This window comes from Crocuta crocuta, unplaced genomic scaffold, assembly GCF_008692635.1.
Source record: "Crocuta crocuta isolate KB4526 unplaced genomic scaffold, BGI_CrCroc_1.0 scaffold110, whole genome shotgun sequence".
NCBI classification, from domain to species: domain Eukaryota; kingdom Metazoa; phylum Chordata; class Mammalia; order Carnivora; family Hyaenidae; genus Crocuta; species Crocuta crocuta.
Genome location: NW_027527386.1, coordinates 1626120 through 1642573, shown reverse-complemented (window position 1 = coordinate 1642573; position 16454 = coordinate 1626120). Strand labels below are relative to the sequence as shown.

Genomic DNA, 16454 nt, shown 5'->3' with positions numbered 1-16454 from the left:
GGGGGCTCGGGGGGCTGGGGGTGGGGGTCCTTCCCTTTGGGTCACACTTAGCTGAGTTGCTGGGACTTCCGAAGTTCCAACCCGCGCCGGACTTTTGGGTTTTCCCCTTAGCGTCAGTATTAATTCAGGGAATGAATGAATGAATGAATGAAGAAAGAAATTAATGAACGAACCTGGCCCCTCATCATTTGGCCGTGTCCTCCTTCCTCCTCTGGACACTATTGTCTTCCCTCTGTGAACGCGGAGTGGGTCGGAGTGCGTGGTCCGAGACGCCGATTGCCTTCCCCTAATTTCCTCTCGCTCCTCGCCCCTCCGCCCTTGCTGGTCATTAATGCATTAATTCCTTCACTTCCTCTGCCGGCCCCTGGCCAGCTGTGGCTAGTCCGGGGACTCGCGCGCCGGGAGGGCGTTCGAGGAGTTTCCTCGTGTCCTCAGGGTGGACAAAAGCCCAAGGTGACCTGAGAACGGCCCGGGCTGCTGGGGGCGGCAGCAGCAGAACTGACCTAGGGTCCCACTCTCTCCCGCTCAGCACCAGCAGACACCATGTGGATCCAGGTTCGCACCATGGACGGCAAGGTGGCCCACACCGTGGACTCGCTGTCCAGGCTGACCAAGGTGGAGGAGCTGAGGAGGAAGATCCGGGAGCTGTTCCACGTGGAGCCCGGCCTGCAGAGGCTTTTCTACAGGGGCAAGCAGGTAAACCCGCCCCGCCGGCTGCCGCCCGCCCAGCACCTTTGTTCTTGGCTGGTCCAGGCGCCGTACACACTCTCTCCCCGCCCCTCGTCCGGTCCCGCTTCACGTCTCCACAGAAACCTCAGATGCCTGAGCCAGGAACAAAGGCTCCACTGGGCAGATCGACACACCGGGGCAGGAAGCTGGCACTCCGGTCCGTAGCACTGGGGCTTTAACTCTGCCTTCCCTGCTTCTTTGAAGCTCCCCTCCCAGTAATTCCTAGAGAAAAGAAGTTGGAGGAGGCCGGTGGAGAACGGATCAATTTCGAGGGAAGAGCCTCGAGTCGTGGCTCAGACAGTAGGACTGAAGGGAGCAGGGTTTTCTTTGCAACCCGTGCTGCTGGCCCCACGGCCTGCACTGTGTAGAGTCTGACCCCACAGAGCGGGTTTTCGGGAAATTTGGATCCGCTGATTCAGAGTCCAGAGATAGGCTTGCTCGCCAGGAATTTCCGCCGCTCTGGGCCTGCCCCGTGGAGTGAGGTCGTGCTCTCCTCGGGTCTGCGGGCCTGCTTTTCCATCCCCTTTCTTCTCGCTCTCTCCCCGGGCCCCTGGTGGCGTTTAAAATGGCCACCCTTGCCTTCCCAGCTGCCCACACTTGGGACGCCTTCTCCAGGGGCAGCAGCGGGGGGGGGGTTTCCGTTCTTGTCGCGGTCTTGGGGGCGGTGGCGCAGTCTGTGAGTGGGGTTTCCCTGGGCGTGGGATAACCTAGCACGACAGAGTGTCCGTCCCATCTAGAGGGGCCTTCCGAGAGCTGGGTGCATGGTAGGGACAGCGGTGTAGCGACTGTACCGGATTAAAAAAAGTCTTCAGTTGGGTTGCGCGTGCCTGACTTTGTTGTTGCATTTCAACTGGGTTCTGCCGCCATCTGGTGTCTCGACTGAGAAATCAGCGCCGCGCCTGGCCCGAGGTTTTTGGGGGCTGGGAGGATCCAGGGTGCTTCGCGCGAAGTGAGACCTGATGATTAATTTCTTGGGCCTGTGGTGCCCTTGGGAGACCTTTCACCTCCTTCCTGTGACAGATAGGATGACTCGAACGTCTGGAGAATTGGAATTAACCGCCCTGCTTGGGTAGGGGAAGCCGGTCTGCGAACTCGGGATGTGACTGTTCAGTCGCCTTGCGCCTTCGCAAAAGGCAGGGCTGTGAGTAAGTTCTGCCGAGGCGCCAGCTTCCGCCGCCTCCGACGATTCATTTCCGTGGCATCCAGGCCGACTTTGATTAGCCATGCAGTCTCTTTGTTGAGCGGAGTTTCTGAGAAGCTCCCAAACAGGTCCCGGGGTAATTCAGAGGTGGGCCGGATCCAATCCTCTCAGGTTTGAAAAGCTGTGAGCTTCTCCCAGGTGCTGCCCGTTAACAGCCGATACGTTTCAAGCCTGCAGAAAAGTTGCGAGAACCGTGAACACCTAAGCACCCGACCCCTAGGCCTTCCCACGGACGCCTTGTTTCCCCATTCGCGTCTCTGTGTTTGCGTCTCCGAATTCACGTTACTGAACCTTTCTCTGCCCCCCTTCCCTCTGTCCCCCAAGCCACTGTATCTTTTGGAATGCATTTCAAAGTAAGTTGCAGACACTAGTTCACGCTGCCTCTAAACACTTGAGCACGCCTGTCATTAACTAGAGTTCAAGATCGGTTTGTGTGTGGTTGGTTTTTCTTTTTTTTTTTTTAGGTATCATTTGTTTATAGTGAGATAGGTGCACCTAAAGCAGACCCTTTGGAGTTCTGACAAATGTCTACGCCCACATAATCAACCCCCCATTTCCCTCCATTCGTAAGGTGAGATCCGATCCGTACGGAAGTCCTCACAACTCCTAAGTTGTGAAGCCTGATGCTAACGGGAGCAGCTGCGGGAGTTAGACACGTACGTTGTACCTTTAATCTTCAGGACGTCAGCGATGAGAGACGGGCCCCACACGGCAGCTTTGTGAGGGAACGTGTCGTCACTTCTGGCTTCCGGATAAGGAAGCCGGGCCTGGAGCGTGATGCAACTTCCCCAAGGATGCAGGGTGAGGCCCTGGCCCGGCTGCCGGGAGGGGCTGAGGGCGGAGGACAGGGACAGAGGCCTATAACAGCACCTCTGTGAGTTAAGTCTTCAAACAGACCAGGCAAACAGGCGATAGAAAGCTGTGCAGTTTTCACTGGGGCCAAGAGCGCTGTTTTTACAGACTGTTCTAGAGTCCTCGCAGTCCTTCCTTTTTTTTTTTCTTTTTTTCTTTTTTTTTTTGCTCCTCCCTTTTAAAGAAACATGCAGTAGTCCCCGGTCTGGTCTGCAGTGAGGTTGATTGAGACGATAAAGCAGAAGCTAGCTGAGTCTCCAGGATATGGGAGGGTTTCGTGGCCGGCTTGTTTAGGCTGAATAGGTTGGCGGTTATGTCGCTTGATTGGCGGAAATGCAAGAAGGCGGAATGGGGGCAGGGACCCGGGCGGCAGGCCCAGCCTGGGCAAGGGTGAGAAGCATCTGGCGCCTTTTCTTTTTTTTTTTTTTGGCTGCCCATAAAAATAACAATGGCTGTCACTCGTGGTGACTTGAGTTCAGGTGCAGCCCTCTCTTCTTTACATAATCTTCCCAAGTTCCCTGCCCAGGTGGCTGCCGCTCTCCCTGCCAGCTCGCGGCCTGGTAAGAGTGCAGGGCGGTCATGGCCAGGCCCGGCCGGTTCGCGGTAAAGGTGCAGTGAATCAGACAGCTCTGGGCTTCTCCCTTGGCCTTGCTGATCCTGGGGGCCTGCTCGTTCCCTCCAGTCGCTGCCACTTGAGAAGTCCTAATTTAGTAGATAATTTACTTTAGGAAAACAGCTGAATGGGCCTCACTGGCCTTAAAAGGCGTGTTAAGGACAGTCTGAAGGATCGGTCCAGATGGTACCCTAGGAACGGCCTTGAGAGGGCCACTTGTGTCCTAGCATCCTCAAATTGGCTTTTCCTGAACGTTGTCCTGGATGTCCTGAAGGGCAGGACTCTGTGCGAGAGAGGGTCGCCTTTCTTCCCCCACACGGGGGGGAGGGGGGGAGCTCCCAGCTGGAGGGCATTCCCTCTAAGCCAGGTCAGGAAACCCCTTATGTAAATATTTGTCTCCGTGAGGCCTGCTCTCTGAGCAGGGGACGCAGCCACAGATAGGATGCAAATGAAGGGGCGTGGCTCAGGACGAGCCCAATAAAACTTTATTTACAAAAAACAGGTGTAGGCCAGACTGTCACACCAGCTGTAACCTGCCAGTTACACCCCATCCCGCTTCCACCCAGAGTCCGGGGTTCCTGTTAGGAACCGCACTGACGTGGAATGTACTAGAACAGGTCCCCTAGGGCCCCGTGTTGCAGAGATTCTCCCCGGGCAGGGGTGGGCAGGCTGTGGTCTCAGAGTCCCTTCAACGTTGCCTCCAGAGGCCTCGACCCCACAGAGCTACTGCTGATGAGCAGGGGTCGTGCGTAGCCTTGAGGTGCTGCTCTGCCTTCCCTGCCGCGTGACCCGGGGAGGCCTGTTCCCCCTGCCGCATCTGGGCTCCAGCTTCACGCGTTTGCTTCTCTCCCGTCTCTGTCCGTGTGTCCTCCGTGTGTCCTCTGTGTCGGGTTGCTGCGGGGGGGGAGGGGCCGGGGCTGCGCCCCCAGGAAGGACTGCGGAACCGCTAGTTTCCTGCTTCCTACCCCCTCCCAGCTTGCCCGCGGGCCCCGTCCGTGCTCCCTCTCCTCCTCCAGCTGCGGGCCCCCCCTTGCCACGAGGCTCAAGGCCCTTGTTGAGCCCCTCCTGGCGACCGTCCCCTCCACCTCTCGCCGAAACGGCTGCTTTGAGCGGACTGGAGGGTCACTGGTCGTCAGGCCCTGGGGCGTGTGTTTCCTGCCCTTGTGCCTCTGGGCAGCACCCTGCACCCTGAAAAGTACACCTTGAAATGGTCACGAGGGGGCAGAGGGTGGGCGGCAGTGGTAGGCGTGGCCACTTTTTAATCCATTTCCAACAGGAGCCAACGTGCTTAGAAGTCAAATCGAGTACATGTTTGTTTTACATGCCGCTTTTACGCGGCAAGTGTGGCTGAAAACTCCACACGTCCAGAGAGCATCCTTGACTTGGACTAAAAAAGAGAGCGACGCCTGGGTGGCTCTGCTGGGTGTCTGACTCTTCATGTTGGCTCAGGTCACACTCTCATGGTCTCGGGATTGAGTCCCGAGTTGGGCTCTGCATGGTCAGTGCAGAGCCTGCTTGAAATTCTCTCTCTCCCCCTCATCCTCTCTCTCCTGCTTGCTTTTGTTCTCTCTCCCTCTAAAAAAGAGACAGACAGACGGACATAAATACTGTGGGCAGTTTTGCCTTTAGACCTGAACTGTGGTACACGCCGTTATCTGCCCCAAACCACGCGTACATGTTCTAGTATAGGTAGTTCGGGAGATTTTTCAGTGCAAAGTTTGGTTCTACGAGATGTTAACTTCAAGTTTAATTTTAACGTTAGGACCGTTAACATGAGGTGCAGATCACCTGCCGTTCAGTTTTTGTACTTTTTATTCATGCCATTAGTCACTATTGGAATTTTAGGATCCTTTTTTTTAAGGTTTTATTTTTATTTCTTAGTGTCTATTTATTTTTGGGACAGAGACAGTGCGTGAGCAGGGGAGGGGGAGAGGGAGAGGGAGAGGGAGACACAGAATTTGAAGCAAGCTCCAGGCTCTGATCTGTCCGCACAGAGCCCAATGTGGGGCTAGAACTCCTGAACCGTGAGATCATGACCTGAGCCCAAGTCGGACGCTTAACTGACTGAGCCACCCAGGTGCCCCAGGATTTTATTTTTAAGTAATGTCTACATCTGGTGCGGGGCTCAAACTCACAACCTTGAGATCAAGAGTCGCGTGCTTCACCCACTGAGCTGGTCAGAGGCTCTGGAATTTTAGGATCTTGAAAATGAATCCAAACGTGGAATGTTCCAGCCCCAGGTCTGGGCCCAGCCTTGCTGCCTCATGGTTCTTGAACAGAACATTTGTGCATGGCTCTGGGCAGGCAGGGTGGAGGGAAAGGGGCACACGACACATACAAATGGTTGTGTAAGCTTCCTGCTGGCTGTGAGGGAGGCCCTGCTGGAACGTTCCAGAAGTGGCCTCAGGAAGCAGCCAGGCCAGCTTGTGAATTATGCGCTCGGTGCCCCCTCTCCGCAGCCTGATGCCCCCGCTCCCTCCCCCATTTGTGCCTCTGTCGGCGTTCTTGCCCCTGCTTGGAGCCTGGCTTCCTGATTGTGGACCCGAGGGGCCTGGGGGCGCTCGCCTGGTTTCAGCTTCTCTGCCCCTGGCTCTGCGGCGTCCAGGTGCCTCGATTTTAGGGTTTATTTCCGGTCCTCTGAATCATCTTTGTTTCCCTTGATGAGCGTGGGAGCTGCGTCTGTTGCTGCGTTTCCCCGTCGTGCAGCCCGATAGTGCACCTTCGTGTGATAAAGCCACGTTTCTCCTGTAGATCGTGCTGCCGGGAACGTGCCGTGAGGTCACTGTACGAGCCTCTCAGGCACATGTCATGGTCCCTCTAGCTCAGTGGTTCCCCTGGGGGGTGATTCTGCTCCTCTGGGGACATCTGGGGCTGTCAAAACTGGGAGGTCTCCTGGCTTTGAGTGGGTGTGGGTCAGGGATGCCGTTCAGCCCCCATGGTGCCCAGGATGCCCCTGGAGAGCAATGTCCGCCATGCCAAGGGGCATCTGCATCACCAAGGGGCTGGGCCTCAGAGCACAGGTGTCTGTTCCTCCTTTATAAGGCCTTTTGGGCTGCCTCCAACTGGTTTCCTTGTCCCCGTCACACCGGGGACACTTGTTTCTCTCCATCTTTTTACTTTGATTTTTTTTTAATTTATTTATTTTTATTTTTATTTCTAGGGGGGAGAGAGAGAGAGAGAGAGAAAGACAGCATGAGCAGGGGAGGGTCAGAGAGAGAGAGGGAGATACAGACTCTGAAATAGTCTCCAGGCTCTGAGCTGGCAGTCCGCACAGAGCCCGATGCAGGGCTCGAACCCACGAACCGCGAGATCGTGACCTAAGCGAAAGTCAGACGCCCAACCGACTAAGCCACCCAGGCACCCCACTTTGATTTTCTTAAATGTTAATTTTTGGAGAGAGAAAATGACAGCGTGAGCGCAGGGGAGGGGCAGGAAGAGGGAGACAGAGGATCAGAAGCAGGCTCTGTGCAGATGCAGACATGGGGCTCGAACTCCCGAACCATGAGATCATGACTTGAGCCAAAGTCGGATGCTTTAAAAAAANCGACATGAGGCTGAAACCCACAAACCATGGATGGGATCATGACCTGAGCCGAAGTTGGACACTTAACCGACTGAGCCACCCAGGCACCCCCGGACGCTTAAATTGAGCCTCCGCGATGCCCCTGTCTATCTTTTTAAATTAATGAACTTACTAGTTGTGAACTCCTATTTATTTAGTTTTGTTGTTTTTTTGAGAGAGTGCCAGTTGGGGAGGGGCAGAGAGAGGGAGGGAGAGAATCCTGAGCAGTGTAGAGCCCAGCGCGAGGTTCCATCTCACGGTGGCCAGGTCATGTGCTCAATCTTTGGTTCTCTGCAGTATTAGGAGGGTTCAGAGGTTTCCCGTACACCCTGCCTCCCCCAACGCTGGCCCCCAGCTGTCACATCCCAGTTAGGGCGGCTCGTCTGTTACTTCAGTGCAGTTGACATTAGGTTTCCTTCCGGACATGCGTTCTGTGGGTTTGGACAAATGTCCCCACCACTGTGGATCAGAGGAGCCTCACTGCCCTGAGACTAAACTCCTCGGTGCCACGCCTGCTCAGTCCCTCCTCACCAGCTCCTGCTGTCTCCATAGTTTTGCCTTTTCCGGAATGTCCCAGAGCTGGAATCACACAGTATGCACGTTTCTTGGACTCCTTTTTTCTCTTAAAAAAACAAAAAACAGAACAGCTTTACTAAGATGTAATTCACATACCACACAGCTCACCCGCTAAACTGCACAGCTCGGTGTTTTTTACTATATGCACAGGTTAGTGCATCCACCACTACAGTCCAGTGTAGAATATTCCATGACCCCAAACGGAAGCCCCATCCATGGGGTGCCGGGGTGGCTCACTCAGTTAAGGCTCGGACTTCGACCCAGGTCATGATTTCGCAGTCTGTGAGCCCGAGCCCAGTGTCGGGCTCTGTGCTGACAGCTCAGAGCCCGGAGCTGCTTGGGATTCTGGGTCTCCCCCTCTGCGCCCCTGCCCTGCTTGTGCTCTCTCTTTCAAAAATAAATAACCTCAAAAAAAAAAAAAAAGCCCCCCACCCTGCTAGTTGTTACTCCCTGCCCCCACCTTTCTCCCAGCCACCGGCCCCCACGAGCCCCTTCCCGTCAGTGGAGGAGCCTGTGCTGGACGTGTCACGCACGTGGACTCACACACGCGTGGCCTCTCGTGCCCGGTTCCCTCCCTGAGCGTCGTGTGTTTGGGGTCCGTCCGCGGGGCGGCGGGTGGGGGCGCCTCGATCCTGCTTGCGGCCGAGGGACGTGCGCGCACCTGAGGTGCGTGTGCAGTGGACGCACCTGAGGGACCTGCGCGTGCGCGGTGGACGCACCTGAGGGACAGGAGCGTGTGTGACGGATACGTGGTGTGTATCCATCCTCCCCGTTGGTGGCCGCGGGGTTGTTTCCACCCTTAGGCTGCCGTGGGCCCTGGTGCTGTGCACATGCGTGCGTAGGTTGACTCTTCCTTCCCGTCCGTGTTCCCGGTGACCACTGTCCTGTGCTGGCCCTGTGATGGAGGGCAGACATCATGCCTCCCCGCCTTGGCCTCCCCGCAGTACTCTGGAGGCTCTACCTTCACGCCCGGTGAACAGGCTGAGGGACAGGGCTGCTGAAGCCCCTGGGCCGTCCTCAGATGCGTTTTTTTTTTTGGGGGGGGGAGGTGATATTTCGTTAGCATCTTTGGGCTGTGACTCTGTCACAGATGGCTTTGGACCCTGGGTCTTCAGTGTAACACGTTGACCATTGACGGCAATCAGACCTTTGAACCACTAACTTCCGGTGAATTGGAAGGAAGGAAAGTTGGTTATTTGTGTATCTGTTGCCTTTTGTCTTCATTGTCTTTAGGACCCTGCCTCTGAACTGGGGAGTTCTGCCCTCAGGGGACTCAGGGGACCGTGGGCCGTGTCGGTGTCGTGGGCGGTGTCTAGGGACGTCTGTGGTTGACCAGGAGTGTGTGTGGTCAGGACTGCTGTTCCCCTGCGGTGCCCGGGACGCCCTGTGTGTCCGCATTGCAGACACCTGCCTTAGGGCGTCTGGAGAGGACGGGGTGGGGGGTGCGGGGCACTGAGGGTCATTGTTGGGGGCTGGCCGAGTGCCCCGGGACAGTCTGTAGTAAAAGATAACTCCATGGCCTTTTGAGCCACCAGGAGGCGGCTAGGAAGATAAACTTCACAGGCCCCTTGCCAGGACACGCCCAGGGTGGCCAACTTGGGTTTGCTGGTGGCGGAATTAGGAGAAAGGAGCTGGCGGAGGGGGCGGAGCCAGAGCCTTCAGAGAACCTGGTGAAGGTTGGGTGTGTGTCTCCTTGGGTTCATCTAGGACACGGCCTCCTCCTCGGCCCCGGTGACACTGGGGCTGGGTCCTTTCCTGTTGTGGGGGCTTCGCGGGCATTGCCCTGGTCGTGACAACCAAAGCGATCCCAGGTCTTGTCAAGTGTCATCCTGAGTGAGACCCGTTTGGTTAGGGGGTTCCGTTGATCCCCGGGAGTCTCCTGTGTTCTGTAATGTTACGACTGGCTTAGGCGCTTGGGCGGTGCACACGTTTAAATATGCTCACTGAGTGGAGGGGGAGAGGGGGCGGCCGCCCTGGTCTGGAGCGTTGGGCCCTGTGGGGGTTTACTGTGCTGTCAGGTGTGAGCAGGGACTGGACTCCATTTCCCCCCTTGAATAACTAGTGCACAGTTTCTCTGCCTTGACACGGTAGCCTGCTGAGCCAGGAGACCTCACCCCGTGTTCCCTGGAGGGCAGAATTCCCCTCAGTTTAGTATATGTGCTGCCGAAGCGAGCACATTCCCCTCAGTTTAGAACCAGTGATTAGGTAGTGCGTTTTTATTGTAATACAAGTTACGAAAGACAGAAGGTTAAGAAAACTGCCCCGGGGCGCCTGGGTGGCTCAGTTGGTTAAGCGTCAACTCTTGATTTCGGCTCAGGTCATGATCTCCTGGTTCATGAGTTTGAGCCTTGAGCCGGGCTCTGTGTTGACAGCTCAGAGCCTGCTTGGGATTCTCTTTCTCTCCTGCTCTCTCTCTCTCTGTCTCTCACAGCAAAANCCAAAGTGGCCCCCAACTGGCCCACTAACAACACAAGGACCACACCTTGCCTACAACAGGCAAAAAAAAAAAAAAAAAAAAAAAAAACATTCAGAAAAAAGAAACAAAAGCGCCCCTGGCGAAACAAAAACCTCCCCTGCACACGAGGGTTATGCAGCGTGTTCACAGAACATTCACTCTATCACGCAGGGAACATCCTTCGAGAAGGCGTGAGGGCCCTGAAGGAAGGGGTGACCGCGTGCACCCCTGGGAGTTGAGAGGTCTTCCTGTCCCGTAATCTTCTCTAGATCCTGTCCTCTGGGAGGGCACATGTGGTACTTTGCTGTGGCGGAGTCCTGCCCGGGACCGAGGGTGAGGCGAGCGCTGAGTGACCGGCAGGGCGGTGACCCTTGTCCTGGTGTCTCTGCAGATGGAAGACGGCCACACCCTCTTTGACTATGACGTTCGCCTGAACGACACCATCCAGCTCCTGGTCCGCCAGAGCCTGGTGCTGCCCCCCAGCGGCAGCAAGGAGAAGGACTCTGAGCTGTCAGACACGGACTCGGGCTGCTGCCTGGGCCAGAGCGAGTCAGACAAGTCCTCCAACAGTGGTGAGGTGGCCTCGGAGGCGGACGGGAAGGCGGGCTTAGCGGATGAGGACGCGTGGGATGAGACGGAGTTGGGCCTGTACAAGGTGAGTCTCGCGCAGAAGGTTTGGGGCTGAGTGTGGGCCCTGCCTGGCCAGTCCCTTCGCCTTCGGGCCCCCAGTAGCCTGCCCCACGCCCCTGTGTCGTCCCTGGCTTCCCAGTAGCCCGACTGCGATCTCGGGGTGAGGGGGGCGGGCTGCACTCATTCCCTTGGCTGGGCCCCCTGGTCCTGCGGGGAAGATCGCCGGTGGGTGGGTTCCTGGAGCATCCCTGTAGGAACAGAACATTCCAGCATTCCCTTGTGATCCTTGCCAGCGAGTCTTGTGTCTGGGTTTGGCGGGGGGCTTCTGTGCCCTTCCCAGGGGCTGTAAAACCTCTGAATTCACTGCCGCCCTGGAGATCAGGTAGCATTACATAAAGGTGTGGGTTCCCAGTTTGTCTTGAAGGACCCTCCCCGGGCTGCAGAGCAGAGCGATTCTGTCCCCAGGGGACACTTGGTCACATTTGGGGGCGTCTGTGGCTGTCACCACTGTGGGTGCTTCTGGCGTGGGTGGGGGGGGGCCAAGGCTGCTGCTCTGTCCCCGTCAGCACCCGGACACCCCCACCCGGGGGGACGACCAGGCCCTGATGTCAGCAGGACCGTGGCCAGGAAAGCCCGTCCTGGGCGCTCGCGTTTGCATCCGGGTCCTGTGGCGTCGGGTGCCCGAGGACTCCAGCAGTCTGTGGTCGGTGTCGCTGATCGGACATTCCTTCTCTGGGCTACACGAGAGTGTTTTGTCGCCCCCGGCAGGTCAATGAGTACGTGGATGCCCGGGACACCAACATGGGGGCGTGGTTCGAGGCGCAGGTCGTCCGGGTGACCAGGAAGGCGCCTTCTCAGGACGAGCCCTGCAGCTCCACGTCCAGCGCGGCGCTGGAAGAAGATGTCATTTATCACGTCAAATACGACGAGTGAGTGTCCCTAGGGGCAGCGGGGCCAGGGCGTTGGCTCCTTGTGTGGGGCCTGGAGTTTGGCACTGCCTCGGGGATGATGGTGGGGACGCGGGGACCTCCGTCTGCTCGCTATCAAACTGCACAGGAGGCCACCCCTCGAGGACCCACCAGGCTGGGCCCCCTCGGTCATCTAGTTGCAACTGAGCCCCACCCACCCCCATTTCCTGTTCTGTGTCCCATGTGTCCCCACCGCACAGAACCTCTGAGTCTCTCGTCCCTCCCTTGGCGGAGCACACACCTAGTTCTTAGCGCTTCCCGCGCGCGGCCCGGTGGCCCGGTCTGTGCACGGAGAGGGCCTTGATGTGTTGAGTGGCCGTCACCAGACTGTGCGGGCTGGGCGGCTCGAGCCCCACGGTTCTGGAGGCTGCAAGTCCAAGATCATGGTGCCGTCAGGCTCTTCTGGCGTGTGGACGGCCACCTTCCCACCATCCTCACGTGGCCGCCTTGTCCTCTGTGGGGCCGAGAGAGCAGCCCTTGTGGCTCCTCCTCCTCGAAGGACTCCAGGCCCCTCGAACCAGAGCCTCCCTCGATGACCCTGCTCAGCTCGCTAAAGGGCCCCCCTCCACGTGCAGTCCCATTAGGGGTCAGGGCTTCGGCATGGGGACTTTGGGCGACATAGATCCGTCCATGACAGAGGACACGCGCGCCTCCCCACAGAGAGCTTATGTTCTGGGGTGGGGGCCGGGGGGCAGGGCCTCGTCTGGTTCCTGCCAGTTTGTGGCACATCCTAAACTTGGCTTTTCAGAAATTCTAGGAATAGTCGGATGAGGGAGTCCATCCCCACAGGCCCCAGCCTCTCGGGTGGGGTTAGCGGCGAACGGCGGCCTTCGGGCCAAGTCTGCAGCCCGGCCCGGCCTGGATTGTAAAGACAGCTTCCGGGGCGCCTGGGGGGCTCAGTCGGTTAAGCGTCGGACTTTGGCTCAGGTCATGATCTCAAGGTCCATGGGTTTGAGCCCTGTGTCGGCCTCTGTGCTGAAAGCTCGGAGCCTGGAGCCTGCTTCAGATTCTGTGTCTCCTTCTCTCTCTGCCCCTCCCCTGCTCACGCTGCCTTTCTCTCTCTCTCAGAAATAAATAAAAAAGGAAAAAAAAAGCTTTCCCCGCACATCGGCGATGCCTGTTTCTTCCTGTACCACCTGTGGCTGTTTTCCTGGTCACGGGCGTTGAGTAGTTAGAAACCTGCCAGCTTCCAACGCTGAGAACGTTCACTGTCTGACCCCTGGGGGGAGAGTTCGGCAGCCCTTGTTCTCAAAGATGTACTGGAGAAAATGGGGCGCTAGGCACTGCGGGCAGGTGTAGATTTAGGGGTTCCCTTCAGCTGAGGCGCAGCCTTGTTGGTAGAACGATTCTCTCAGCCCAATTACTTTATGCTGAGCCTGCTAGAATATTCCTGCATATCTGGAATCATGAATTCCTTTTTTTTTTTTTCATGTTTTTTCTAATGTTTTATTTATTTCTGAGAGAGAGAGACGGCATGAGCAAGGGAGGGGCAGAGAGAGGGAGACACAATCCAAAACAGGCTCCACGCCCTGAGCTGTCTGATGGTGGGGCTCAAAACTACAAACAGTGAGATCATGACCTGACCTGAAGTTGGACGCTTAACCGACTGAGCTACCCAGGCACCCCTGGGAAGTTTATTTCATTTCCTTGGGAAATACCCCCCCCAGTTTTATATTTATTTACCTTTTTATTTTTTTTTAATGTTTTATTTAATTCTGAGAGAGAGAGAGAGAGACTGCATGAGCGGGGGGGGGGAGAGAAAGAGGGAGACACAGAATCTGAAACAAGCTCCAGGCTCGGAGGTGTCAGCACAGAGCCGGACGCGGGGCTCAAACTCCTGAACCATGAGATCATGCCCTGAGCTGAAGTCAGACGCTTAACTGACTGAGCCACCCAGCCACTGCGTGTCATATTTCCATTTCTTAATAAGGACACCAGTCATTGCATTTAGGGTCTCCCCCCGCCCCCCAGCATGACCTCCTCTTGACATGTGCAGAGGCCCTGTTTCCAAGCGAGGTCCCCTTCCCAGGTGTCCGCGATTAGGGCTCCCCACGTGTTGTCCTGGGGACACACAGCTGAACCCACAGCACGTTCCATAATAGGGGCGGGTCTCTTATGGCTGTGGATTTTCCATACCAGTAAATGAGGGGACTTCACGGGCCCCGTGATCAAGGTGACCCAAACCCATGCTGGCACGGCCGTTTCTGCGTTGGCCTCTGTCTCCTGTCGGGCACGCAGTCGGGTGTCCCCGTGGATCTAAGGGCGGCGTTTCTTCCCAGCTACCCGGAGAACGGGGTGGTCCGCATGAGCTCCCGTGACGTCCGGGCCCGCGCCCGAACCATCCTCAAGTGGCATGAGCTAGAGGTCGGCCAGGTGGTCATGCTCAACTACAACCCCGACAATCCCAAGGAGCGTGGCTTCTGGTACGACGCGGAGATCCTGCGCAAGCGCGAGACGCGGACGGCGCGGGAGCTGTACGCCAACGTCAGGCTCGGGTGAGTGCCGCGCGGAGCCCCAGGACTGTGCGGCCAGAGCTGCCTTGGTGAGTCCCCACCTGGGGGGCCGTCTCCAAACCCCGGGCCCCGATGGTGGGGATTTCAAGGCACCTTTCTCTTTTTTGTGCGGTCTTGAATTTGGTCAATAGGTAATCATCTGAAGCGGGTCAGAACCTGAGAAGGACTGAAGGAATGTTCTCCCCTCATCCACTCCTTTCTGGAGACGTCTCTCCTCTGTTGCCTTCGGTGCATCGCAGCATAAACACGCGTGACTGCAAAGCACACGGAGGGCGTACCCCCCACCTCCGGGCTCAGCAAACTGCAGTCCATAGACCAGATCCGGCCCCCGGCCTGTTTTGGCCAATAAAGTTTTATTGGTGGACAGTCATGTCCATCTCTTTAGCGGTTATCTGTGACTGCTTTGGTGTCACAAGGGCAGAGTTGACTAGTTGGGAAAGAGACCGTGTGGGCTGCAAAACCCAAAATAGTTTGTCTGGCCCTTTGCAGGAAGTGTTTGCCAAGCCCTATTCTACCTTGCCTCTGTGGGCGTGTGTGTGCATGCGCGAAAATATATGTAACAGAAAATTTACTATCTGAACCCATATTTAGACACACAGCTCAGCAGCATCAAACATACGCTGTTGTGCAGCCATCCCCACCATCTGTTTCTAGAAATTTCCATTTTCCCAAACTGAGACTGTCCCCATGAAACGCTGCCCACTCCCTGCCCCACCCCTGGCTCCCCCCATCTACTTTCTGTCTCTGTGGATAGGTTGCCTCTAGGGACCTCCTGTGAGTGGAGTCATGCAGGACGTGTCCTTTGGGGTCTGGCTTCTGTCACTGCACTGGCTTCTGTCACTGTGTGCGGTGTCTTCCGGGTCCATCCATGTTGTAGTCAGGATGTCCTTGTGGGTGTATAATATTCCATCATATGTATCGTGTATACATATACAAGTACTTGGGTAGCAGCAGCCTAAGGACAGGTACAGCTAGTGCAAAGGTCCTGGGGCAGAGGCATACCTGGTGCATTTGTGGTCTGGGCAGGAAGCAAGTATGGTGGAGTGGAGAGAAAGGAGGTGGGAGGAATCAAGACTCTGGGAGCCTCCAAGCAGCGTGGAGAGGTCTGGAGTTGCTATTCATTCCCTGTTGCCGGCAGTCATGCGCATATTAAAGCATAGGAGCCACACGATTAGACCTAGGATTAAGAATCCTAGGGGCGCCCGGGGGCTCAGTCGGTTAAGCATCTGACTTTGGCTCAGGTCTTGATTTCACAATTTGTGAGTTCGAGTCCTGCATCAGGCTCTGTGCTGACAGCTCAGAGCCTGGAGCCTGCTTCGGATTCTGTGTCTGCCCCCCTCTCTATCTCTGACCCTCCCCTGCTTGCGCTGTCTCTCTCTCTCTCTCTCAAAGATAAATAAAACATAAAAAGATCTTTTTTAGAAGTATTGAGTTTCATTCCCAAGTGTGTGGAGACTTGGGAGCTATCCTTCTGTTTCTGATTTCTAATTGGACTTTATTATGGTCAGAGGACATTCTGTGTATGATTTTACTTCCAAATCTGTTGAGCTTTGTTTTGTTGAGGTTGTTTTGTGGCCCCTGCTAGGGTCCAACTGGGTGAACATTCGGTGGTGCCTTGGGCCGAAGACAAAAGCGTACAGTGTTGGGCGCAGCGTCCCGCTCGAGGCCGTTGGAGCCTGTGCTGCTCCCTGCTCGTCTCTGCAGACTGTCTGTCTGTCTGTCTGGGTCCGGTGCTCCGGGGAGCCCGAGGGCCGCCCTCGCTGTGGCGTGTCTGCGCCCCCCCCCCCCGTGCAGTCAGAGGCTCTTGCCTGGTCACACAGCCCTTGGGCAGTGGCGTCCTCCTGGCCAGAGGTGTTTCCCTTGTGCTTTAAGTTCCGTCTGAGGCTCCCTGGCTCCGCGGAGCCGATGACGCAGCTGCTCGGCTTTTCCAAGTTAAGGTTTCCGTGCTTTGTCCTCTTCCTTTGACTTTCAGCTGACGTCATTGAACTTGAAGTGAGGTTCTCCCAAACGGGACACAGTGTGGCTTGTTTTTTAATCAGCTTTGCCGTCGTGCCTCTTAATTGTCAGGTTGAGCCCAGTCTGAGTCCTGGTGATCACCGGTGCGCTGCGGCTTTGTGTCCTGTCTCCTCCGTTCCCGGGGCCACAGACGTGTCTCAGGATCCCGTGCGGCCCTGCGTGTGCTCTTACGAGTGTGCCGTGAATGGTCCCCCATGTTTCCCCTGGATTTTACCGCGAACGTGTGACGTATGGGGGGGGTCACTTGGCCACTTGGGGCGAAGCGTAGAAAGCTGTCTTCGCGTCTGTCCCTGCATCGTCCCCGAGAAGCAGATGGTGTCAGGGTCTGCATTTCAGTCC

General features: G+C 56.6%; 1 protein-coding gene across 1 annotated transcript in view; it reads left to right on the top strand.

Moving 5' to 3' along the window:
* Positions 1-16454, top strand: part of UHRF1 (ubiquitin like with PHD and ring finger domains 1) — a 34834-nt gene that overhangs the window by 2846 nt on the left and 15534 nt on the right. The window contains exons 2-5 of the mRNA XM_077780270.1: positions 530-696; positions 10380-10643; positions 11387-11547; positions 13866-14081. Of these exons, the coding sequence (XP_077636396.1) occupies positions 530-696; positions 10380-10643; positions 11387-11547; positions 13866-14081 (808 nt within the window). The remainder of the gene's footprint in view (positions 1-529; positions 697-10379; positions 10644-11386; positions 11548-13865; positions 14082-16454) is intronic.